The sequence below is a fragment of the Coregonus lavaretus genome, assembly GCF_964263955.1.
Source record: "Coregonus lavaretus genome assembly, chromosome: 3".
NCBI lineage: Eukaryota > Metazoa > Chordata > Actinopteri > Salmoniformes > Salmonidae > Coregonus > Coregonus lavaretus.
The window spans coordinates 67,909,101-67,920,462 of record NC_139990.1 but is presented as its reverse complement, the minus strand read 5'-3'; the positions used below and the strand labels follow the sequence as shown (position 1 = coordinate 67,920,462).

Genomic DNA, 11,362 nt, shown 5'->3' with positions numbered 1-11,362 from the left:
TGGTGTGGTGTATACTCAGTGTCTCTGTAGCAGGATGTTGGCATCTGCCTTGGTCTGCTTGAAGAAAGATTGCCAAAGTTGATATATTAAAGTCACAGTAAAAAATGTAATGTAAAACTTTTAACACAATACAACTTTAAGGATTTACTTGGCTGAATGGCTTATTTGGTTGTCTTAGCACTGATTTTTATTTGATTCTCCTCACATAAATTAAAGTTAAAGCTACTTTTAAAACTCACCCTGAAAAATGACATTAATAACAATATACACACATAATAGCATTATAATATACATTTTAAGCCCCTCAGTTTAGTGTGCATATCCTTAGGACTAAGGGTTTAGTTATATAATCTTTGTTAGGACATTCAGCATCAGGAACTTACAGGAGCCTGACTCATCATACCCAAATACCTATCACATAGTACCTTCAACATCAGGGTAGGAGTGCCTGGGTACTTGTCAAAATGTGTGCAACCGTGCCACCTGCTGTTTAATTGCGAATGTTGCAACAACCTCATCTGATAATTTCAACAAAAGTTTGATGTTGTGTATTTTGTTGATATGAATAATGAGACTAACGGAAATTCTTAACTTATATTAATATTTGGTCATCACTCATTTCACCCACCATAATATCAAGAGAGCTCACCATAATACTCACCATAATATCATTGGTTTGATTTGTACTACATATGGTAGCCTACCGAGAGAGAAGAAATAGCGAATCTTCTGAAATGAAAAGTGAGGTAGCGCTTCCTGTATACCCACGTGTTTTACAAAGAAATAATTTTGAGGCGTTTGCATCTTGGCTTTGTAGTTAGCCAGGCAGTTTATTGTTTTAGGAAGAACTGTCTACATTATTGATTTTTACTTTGAAAGTTGTCACTATGTCATCGTTTAGAAAGGCATTGAAGTCCCAACAAAAAAATCACAAAGAAAGATCCCAGGTAAGGATGAGATAGTTGTTGCGTTAGCTAGCTACTACCGCTAGCTTCGTAACGTTAGTTTTCCAGGTAGCAATGCTATTGTTGTTTGTTCAGCTACAAATGTGTAAAGTATTGACTGGTGTGATTGGTAGTTGTTGACATGTAGGATTATGTTGCTAACTAGCTAATGACAATGTGCATTTGGTTCCTGTTGCCTACTGCAATAACTAACGTTATAGCTAACTAATAATCTGTTTCATTTTGTGTCACAGCCAGGTTTCAGAAAACATCTGGGACATCTTGAAAAGAAAAAGGACTACAAACTTCGTGCAGAGTAAGTCCATCTAATTCATGGATATTCAAATAACACGTATTCACCTTTGCTGAACTGTCACATGAGCTACACTAGCGGGTCCACATTCAGGTTTGATTTGGTTGCCGATTTTATGCGCTTTGTTCTGACATTTTCAGTGACTATCACAAGAAACAGAACACCCTTGCTGCTTTGCGTAAAAAAGCCTTGGACAAGAACCCTGATGAGTTCTATTTCAAGATGGTTAGCTCTCAGCTGAAGGTGAGTCACCACTTTTGGCATGTTGCTTAGCCTGGTCCCAATCTGTGCTGTCTTGTCAACTCCTCTGGTCATTGTCTAGCCAAACACAATGGAGCAAGACCGCACAGATCTGGGACCAGATTATACAAGAGTAGCCTGGTTCCAGATCTGTTTGTGCGCTTGTCAACTTCATTGCTCATTGTCAAGTGTGATAATCAGTTCGTATAATGGCACAAACAGACGGGCACTGAGGCTAATACAAGAGCTAGCCTACATATGGTCATTTCAAGTTTGACTGTTTTACCATGTCCATTTTTTATCCTTGCTGGTATGAGAATGAAAGTACAATATGATAGACTAATGGTTGTGCCATTTCTGTCTGATAATAAAATTCCCTCATCTCTGGACCTATTGTGTTCTGAAAGGATGGAGTGCATGTGGCGAATAAGGCTAAAGGAACAGAGGAGGAGAATACAGAGGAACAGAGGAAGGTGATGAGGACACAGGACATCAGATATGTAGAGATGAAGCGAGTGGCTGAGGGCAAGGTAAGAGCTCAGTGTGGTGCCTTGTAAACTGGAATAAACTGTTCCTTATGTTCTTGAATGGCCTTATTTCCATTTTAGCTGTATGAATAGATAAATGAATGGGCTGTGAATATGTACAGTGTGAAATTGTGAGGGAATCTATGCCAGTCAGCACAAATAAGAGCCTATGAAAAGCAATTTAACAACATCAACTGTTTTGTTTTCATTTATCCTGTGGAGTGCAAACGTGCAGACTCAGTTGTCTTCTTGTACTCCCTCCGTTCAATCACTGAAGTTGTCAATGGTGGTATACAGTGGTGGTGAAAGTGCAGGCTTAAGTGTTTTTTGAATTGCCTTCAGAAAATTGAGAGGTTGAAATCGGAACTCCATCTCTTGGACGCTGACGGCAAACAGAAAAACGGGCACACCTTCTTCATGGACTCAAAGCAAGAAGGTAGAGGAATACATTAATACAAACACCAAGCAAAGTATATACACACTGGGCGGTGTTATTTTGTAGTATTGCATTGCTTTGGATATTTCATACAGAAGGCCATTAACTCCCACTTTCATCATACATTTGACATTCTTGTACACCTAGGAATCAGGGCCCATATTCATAAAGCGTCTAAGAGTAGGAGTGGCAATCTAGGATCAGGTCCCACTGTTCATGTAATGTAATTCATTACGATGTAAAACTGATCCTAGATCAGCACTCTCAATCTGAGACGCTTTATGAATATAGGCCCAATTATTTTGAAGTTAAAGGAAAAGTGTCTGATCTAGCGGCTGTATTTCTGCCTGCTTGGACGGCAAATAACTCAGATACACATGAAAACATGAAATTACCAATAGAATCGATAGAACATCGCTCAGTGATGCACAAATGCGATATAACATTCAAAATGGGTGAATCTTTCCTTTATCTGACGACTGTTGTTAAAGACCATCTGTAACTGACAGCCCTGATATCTCCTGGTTTTGTGTTCCACTACAGTAGCAGACTTTGACCTGGCCAGCCACCTGGACACAGCTCCTGAGCTGGTGGACAGAGTGTACAACCGGCCCACCCTCCATACGCTGGAGAGCAAGACCATCCACGGCACCGTGGAGCCTCTCAGTATAAAGGTCAGTCAGGACAGACCCTGTCCCTGTGTAGCCTAATAGCCACACTGTTCCTCAACACTGGGTACATTCGTTTTAGCTCGCCCAGGGTACTGGGTGGGTGGAGTTTGCACATTTTAGACCATTCCATTCTCTCATTTAAGGCGATAAAGGTAACGTCCTCAACATAGGAATGACTAATATCAATATTCAGACTATGGTGTCACTGCAGAATAATAAAAAGGAAGGTTCTAAGTAACATCATACCAACGTTTGCAGTATGTTGACCACAGCCCCATATTGCACCTAGCAAAGGACTTCCACCACCTTCGGAACAGGTGTTGGGTTAAGAATAAAATTATTGAATTTGTGTTTAAATGTCAATGCCCCTGTGTTTTAAATCATATTTGTTCACATTTGTGTGAATTTAAGATTTTCACTTATGATAATGCTATACTTGCCCTAGACATAGCTAGTGATGGTGTGTGGTTATTCAACTCTCTACACAGTATTTCTCTGTGACATGTATTGATGGTTGTGTATGTTTTCTTCTCTGCAGAAGTTGGCCAAACAGAGGAGGCACCAGTATAAGATTCTGTCCCAGCGGATTGACAGGGAGAAGAAGATGTTTGTCATTGGCCAGAAGATCCAGACCCGCAAAGACCTACACGTGAGTAGGAGCCTAGGAGATGACTACAAGCTACATAAGCTTAATGATTCGCAATGCTTAAGACGGTGGTTGGGAAAGACATGGATTTTCCCATGATAATTGTATTGATGGGGTATTTCTAGGCGCTTCACATGTTAGAAAAGCCAAAGGTACATTTCCCCCTTCTGGTGGACAAGTTGAGTGTAATTCTTTTAAACTGTGTTCTGTTCTATTCCATCCGATTCTATCCACTGTCCAAAAGGGGCATCTACTTCTAGAAAGAACAGCCTGCTTGTTAACTATATAGGAGGTTTCTTTGATCCTCATTGTGGTTGTGTGTCTCCCACAGAATAAGATGACACATTAAATAATAGAATGTTAAACAGTATTACCATCTCTATGGTGTCTCCTCTCTGTCCAGGATAAGAACAAGAAGGTGAAGGTGAGCAAAGAGACGGTCAATGCCGCTGCCGTCTACAAGTTTGAAGCTAAGAGGAAGCGCTGAGAAAGATAAACCCCTTTGAACAGGAAACGCATCATCAACCAGACATTTCTGTGGCCTGTTATACAATCACCAGTCGGTCTCCATCGGACAGTAATGTGGACATTGCGCAATTCATGTGGATATGGACAAGTGAAATGGTCAAGGAATACCCTCTCAATTGTTGTTGGAGGCATAGATTGATCTCTATGGTTGCAGCAATGCAGAGTTTTTGTACATATTTATCAAAGGATATAAGTTTGATTATTGTATGAATAAATTGTTTTGAGACATTTCTAAAGCCTCATTCTTGTGTATATATATGTCAAGTGTCATTTTATAGGTTCATATGAGTGTTTATCAATCTCATGCTGTGCAGTTATACTACCAGTAGATGGCACTAGTGTACTTCATCAATGTACATGTAACTGCCAAAATAACGGGAACACGAGTCAAAATGATAAGGGATACAAAGTATATTGAAAGCTGGTGCTTCCACACAGTTGTGGTTCCTGATTTTATTAAGCAATTAACATCACATCATGCTTAAGGGCATGTATAATAATACTGGGCAGGCCATTATTCTGGGCATTATTTTGGCTACCATGGCTATGCCCCCATAGGATGACAATGCCCCCATCCACAGTGCACAAGTGGTCACTTGTGGTTTGATGAACATGAAAACTATGTAACCCATATGCCGTGACCGTCTTAGTCACCAGATCTCAACCCAATTGAACAGTTATGGGAGATTCTGGAGTGGCGCCTGAGGCAGAGTTTTCCACCACCATCAACAAAACAAAATTATATAAATTATTGTTGAAGAATGGTGTCGCATCCCTCCAATAGAGTTCCAGACACTTGTATAATCTATGGCAAGGTGCATTGAAGCTGTTCTGGCTCGTGGTGGCCCAACGCCCCATTAAGACACTTTTATTTTGGGGTAACCTTTATTTTGGCAGTTACGTGTACATTGTTTAAGTGGGGATGAGAGGGTCTAGATGGCAAATTTGAAGTAAGTACAGTTGTGCTTAACCTGCTATCGCCGCTCAGGACTACTCAATTCAAGAACGTTATAGTGTAGTTAGTATTTTCTTTGCGTAGTTTAAAGACCAATTATGATTTACATAACATTATAAGACTAATTAGAATTGTCATTGATATACATAGGTCCAGTTTTTATAGCTGACATTATACCTGTGAAAAGTATTTTTCCCCTTTCTGATTTTCTCTATTTTTGCATAATTTGGACACTGAATGTTCAGATCTTCAACCAAAATATAATATTAGAGAAAGGGAATCAGAGTGAATAAATAACACAATGTTAATAATGATTTTATTTAATTAACCAAGTTATGCAACACCCAAATCCCCTGTGTGAAATATGTATTGCCCCTTTACACTTCAGCTCCGCTATAAGCGTTGCTTTGCTATCAGCGTCGTGTCAATGTGACGTTCTACCTGCTACACAGAGCGTGTTGTTTTGAGAGTGGAGAGGAGAAAGGGGGGAGAGTCTTTATTTTATTTCCCCCTACTGTACTGTACCATATTCATCGATTATGCGTGAGTACAATAGCTTTGGTCCAGTTTTTCACAAATATTAATTAAATTGTTGGTAGTGGTTGTACTAAACGATCCTCTAATTTCACAAGTTGCTTTTGTTTACATTGTGAACCTAGCTAGTCAATGTAGCTAGCTACAGTGCCTTCAGAAAGTATTCACACCCCTTGACTTTTTCCACATTTTGTTGTTTTACAGCCTGAATTTAAAATGATTGAATGTATACCCTTTGGCTGTGGCCTACACACAATACCCCATAATGTCAAAGTGGAATTATGTTTTTTGAAATGTTCACAAATGTAATTAAAAATGAAAAGCTGAAATGTTTTGAGTCAATAAGTATTCAACCCCTTTGTTATGGCAACCCTATATAGGAGTAAACATTTGCATAACAAGTCACAAGTTGCATGGACTCACTCTATGCAGTAATAGTCATTCAAAAATGATGTTAATCTCTGTACCCCACACACACAATTATATTCAAGGTCCCTCAGTCGAGCAGTGAAGTTCAAAAACAGATTCAATCACAAAGATTTTCCAATGCCTTGCAAAGAAAGGCACCTATTGGTAGATGGGTAAAACATTTTTAGCAGACATTGAATATCCCTTTGAGCATTAACTTATTAATTACACTTTGGATGGTGTATCAATACACCCAGTCACTACAAAGATACAGGCGTCCTTCCTAACTCAGTTGCCAGAGAGGAAGGAAACAGCTCAGGGATTTCACTGTGTGGCCAATGGTGACTTTAAAACAGTTAGTTTAATGGCTATAATAGAGGAAAACTAAGGATGGATCAACAACATTGTAGTTACTCCAAAATACTAACCTAAATCACAGAGTGAAAATAAGGAAGCCTGTATAGATTAAAAACATGCATCCTGTTTTAAACAAGGCACGAAAGTAATACTGCAAAAAATGTGGGAAAGCAATTCACTTTTTGTACTGAATACAAAGTGTTATGTTTGTGGCAAATCCAGTACAACACATTACTGAGTACCGCTCGCCCTATTTTACATTTTATATTTTAGTCATTTAGCAGACGCTCTTATCCAGAGCGACTTACAGTTAGTGAGTGCATATATTATTTATTCATACTGGCCCCCAGTGGGAAGCGAACCCACAACCCTGGCATTGCAAACGCCATGCTCTACCAACTGAGCTACATCCCTGCCGACCCCATGGGTCTCCTGGTCGCGGCCGGCTACGACAGAGCCTGGATTCGAACCAGGATCTCTAGTGGCACTTCATGACACTTGCTAGGCTCATAATCTGAGGTAGCAACTGCGTCAGATCTACAAATCCATTAGCTAGACCACCCGATTAGACAACAATCACCCCATTATACCCATTTGGTTTGCAACTCCGTGAACCTGCGCAGCATTCGCTCAATTTGATGCCTACGAACGAAGATTTCGATGCATATCAAATTACCCAGCAGCCATTTAGAAACAACAAGTCGTCAAATTTTTATTTATTTCTTAATAAAAAAAATTATTCTGGCTGTTTAAATCGGCCACATCTTGAAAAAGAGGACAGGGACATGCGTTTTGTTTAGATTGTAGACTTTTTTCTTAAAACAAATATGGTTAACCATGACCAGGAAATGTTTAATGTTTGATGGCTATCCGCCAGCCATCGCCTCTTAAACTGTGTCTCACTTCACTATTGGTGACCACAACATGTAGTCAGGTGAACAGTGTGCGCGCTCACCAAGTAGCCATAACCTTGTTAATAATATGTTACCTGAGGTAAACCTACAGGGTTACCGCAGGCAGGTCTCATTGATAATAATAGTGAAGCTGGCATTGTGACGCAGAACAATGGGCTGGGAATATAATGTTCTGAAGGCGAGTCGGTGCCACGGAGCTCAATAGAACTAATAGGAGCTGGTAGGGTGAAAAATGCCCAAACATAAGGCCTGTTTTTTTGCGATTACTTCATAACCAGGGACAGAAGGCAATATTATGAAACAGGGTTCCATGGCGGATGCAATAAACTAATTTTATCAGAAATAAACGTTGTAAAAAATTTAACTTGAGGTGCCCCGAAAATAATATTCAAAAGTTCAGTCCTTGGACACAGAGGGGTTAAACGGTAAAGTTACCGTCCATCTAGTGAAGAAAGGAGAACCGGACAGAGGCCAGCATCCGTCAACGAGAGAGGGAGAAGCCCTCCCCGGTATTTAACAGGTGGAAGAAACAACCCGGGAGCTCCATCGGTCCACAAGAAATGCAGGCAGCCGGTGATGATGTAGTGGTAGCTAGGATAACTAGGATGCTGCTGGTAGAGTAGCTAGCTTAGCTAGCTGTAACGACTAGCTTGGCTAGCTAGCAGGTCGTTCGTCTGTCCCTCGAGGATGATGACGAATCCAGTGAACCACACAATTAAACAAGAATAGTGAGTGAAAAGGATCTGACCGTATCGCAAAAAGCAAATTGAACAATAAACTTCGGTGTCTCAACACTATAGCGAACTCAGTTGTTATTCCCCAAGATCACCTCAGACCCCTCTGCGCGTAACTGGACAATATGCGAAGCATAGTGGTGGCTTCGTCATGTTATGGGTATGCTTGTATTCGTTAAGGATAAAAATGAAACGAAATGGAGCTAACTACAGGCAAAATCCTAGAGGAAAACCTGGTTCAGTCTGCTTTCCACCAGACACTGGGAGATTAATTCACCTTTCAGCAGGACAACAACCTAAAACACAAGGCCAAATCTACACTGGAGTTGTTTACCAAGAAGACATGTCCCTGAGTGGCTGAGTTACAGTTTTGACTTAAATCTGCTTGAAAATCTATGGCAACACCTGAAAATGGTTGTCTAGCAATGATCAACAACCAATAAACAGCTTGGACAATTCCAAAAATTATGTAATGGCTTAAGAAGCTTCTGGTAGGCTAATTGACATAATTTGAGTCAATTGGAGGTGTACCTGTGGATGTATTTCAAGGCCTACCTTCAAACTCAGTGCCTCTTTGCTTGACATCATGGGAAAATCAAAATAAATCAGCCAAGACTTCAGAAAGAAAACATGTAGACCTCCACAAGTCTGGTTCATCTTTGGGAGCAATTTCCAAATGCTTGAAGGTACCACATTCATCTGTACAAAAAATAGTATGTAAGTATAAACACCATGGGACCACGCAGCCGTCATACCGCTCAGGATGGAGACTCGTTCTGTCTCCTAGAGATGAACGTACTTTGGTGTGAAAAGTACAAATCAATCCCAGAACAACAGCAAAGGACCTTGTGAAGATGCTGGAGGAAACAGGTACAAAATTCTCTATATCCACAGTAAAACGAGTCCTATATCGACATAACATGAAAGGCCGCTCAGCAAGGAAGAAGCCACTGCTCCAAAACCGCCATAAAAAAGCCAGACTACTGTTTGCAACTGCACATGGGGACAAAGATCGTACTTTTTGGAGAAATGTCCTCTGGTCTGATGAAACAAAAATATAACTGTTTGGCCATAAACCCCTACAACTCATCCAGAATGCCGCAGCCCGTCTGGTGTTCAACCTTCCCAAGTTCTCTCACGTCACCCCGCTCCTCCGCACACTCCACTGGCTTCCAGTTGAAGCTCGCATCTGCTACAAGACCATGGTGCTTGCCTACGGAGCTGTGAGGGGAACGGCACCTCCGTACCTTCAGGCTCTGATCAGTCCCTACACCCAAACGAGGGCACTGCGTTCATCCACCTCTGGCCTGCTGGCTCCCCTACCTCTGCGGAAGCATAGTTCCCGCTCAGCCCAGTCAAAACTGTTTGCTGCTCTGGCACCCCAATGGTGGAACAAGCTCCCTCACGACGCCAGGACAGCGGAGTCACTCACCACCTTCCGGAGACATTTGAAACCCCACCTCTTTAACGAATACCTGGGATAGGATAAAGTAATCCTTCTACCCCCCCCCCCCCACTTTACTCCAACCCCAAAAAACTGGCTATAAGGTGAATGCACCTATTTGTAAGTCGCTCTGGATAAGAGCGTCTGCTAAATGACGTAAATGTAAATGTAAATGTTATGTTTGGAGGAAAAAGGGGGTGGCTTGCAAGCCAAAGAACACCATCCCAACCGTGAAGCACAGGGGTGGCAGCATCATGCTGTGGGGGTGCTTTGCTGCAGGAGGGACTGGTGCACTTCACAAAATAGATGGCATCATGAGGAAGGAAAATTATGTGGATATATTGAAGCAACATCTCAAGACATCAGTCAGGAAGTTAAAGCTTGGTCACAAATGGACAATGACCCCAAGCATACTTCCAAAGTTGTGGCAGAATGGCTTAAGGACAACAAAGTCAAGTTATTGGAGTGGTCATCACAAAGCCCTGACCTCAATCCTATAGAACATTTGTGGGCAGAACTGAAAAAGCGTGTGCGAGCAAGGAGGCCTACAAACCTGACTCAGTTACACCTGCTCTGTCAGGAGGAATGGGCCAAAATTCTCCCAACTTATTGTGGGAAGCTTGTGGAAGGCTACCCAAAACGTTTGACCCAAGTTAAACAATTTAAAGGCAATGCTACCAAATACTAATTGAGTGTATGTAACCTTCTGACCCACTGGGAATGTGAAATCATTCTCTCTACTATTATTCTGACATTTCACATTCTTAAAATAAAGTGTTGATCCTAACTGACCTAAGACAGGGAATTATTACTAGGATTAAATGTCCGGAATTGTGAAAAACTGAGTTTAAATGTATTTGGCAAAGGTGTATGTAAACCTCCGACTTCAACAGTATGTATGTATATTTGCAGGAAAAAACATAGGGAATCGGAAGTGATGCAGACAATTACATTGATGGAAGTTACAATCTATCTGCAATATTAAAGCTAATCTACCCCCTAAAAATATATATATATACAGTGGGGGAAAAAAGTATTTAGTCAGCCACCAATTCTGCAAGTTCTCCCACTTAAAAAGATGAGAGAGGCCTGTAATTTTCATCATAGGTACACATCAACTATGACAGACAAATTGAGAAGAAAAAAAATCCAGAAAATCATATTGTAGGATTTTTTATGAATTTATTTGCAAATTATGGTGAAAAATAAGTATTTGGTCACCTACAAACAAGCAAGATTTCTGGCTCTCACAGACCTGTAACTTCTTCTTTAAGAGGCTCCTCTGTCCTCCACTCGTTACCTGTATTAATGGCACCTGTTTGAACTTGTTATCAGTATAAAAGACACCTGTCCACAACCTCAAACAGTCACACTCCAAACTCCACTATGGCCAAGACCAAAGAGCTGTCAAAGGACACCAGAAACAAAATTGTAGACCTGCACCAGGCTGGGAAGACTGAATCTGCAATAGGTAAGCAGCTTGGTTTGAAGAAATCAACTGTGGGAGCAATTATTAGGAAATGGAAGACATACAAGACCACTGATAATCTCCCTCGATCTGGGGCTCCACGCAAGATCTCACCCTGTGGGGTCAAAATGATCACAAGAACGGTGAACAAAAATCCCAGAACCACACGGGGGGACCTAGTGAATGACCTGCAGAGAGCAGGGACAAAAGTAACAAAGCCTACCATCAGTAACACACTACGCC

The 11,362-nt window shown here is 41.1% G+C and overlaps 1 protein-coding gene across 1 annotated transcript; it reads left to right on the top strand.

The window, feature by feature from the left end:
* Positions 1-760: 760 nt before the first annotated feature.
* On the top strand, positions 761-4,535 carry LOC311113808 (putative U3 small nucleolar RNA-associated protein 11). The gene is made up of 8 exons (XM_084157116.1): positions 761-947; positions 1,199-1,260; positions 1,398-1,500; positions 1,905-2,027; positions 2,367-2,460; positions 3,004-3,134; positions 3,670-3,780; positions 4,181-4,535. Exons 1-8 carry the CDS (start codon positions 888-890, stop codon positions 4,262-4,264), a joined length of 768 nt encoding a protein of 255 aa, XP_084013242.1. The 5' UTR covers positions 761-887; the 3' UTR covers positions 4,265-4,535.
* The last annotated feature ends 6,827 nt before the right edge of the window (positions 4,536-11,362 follow it).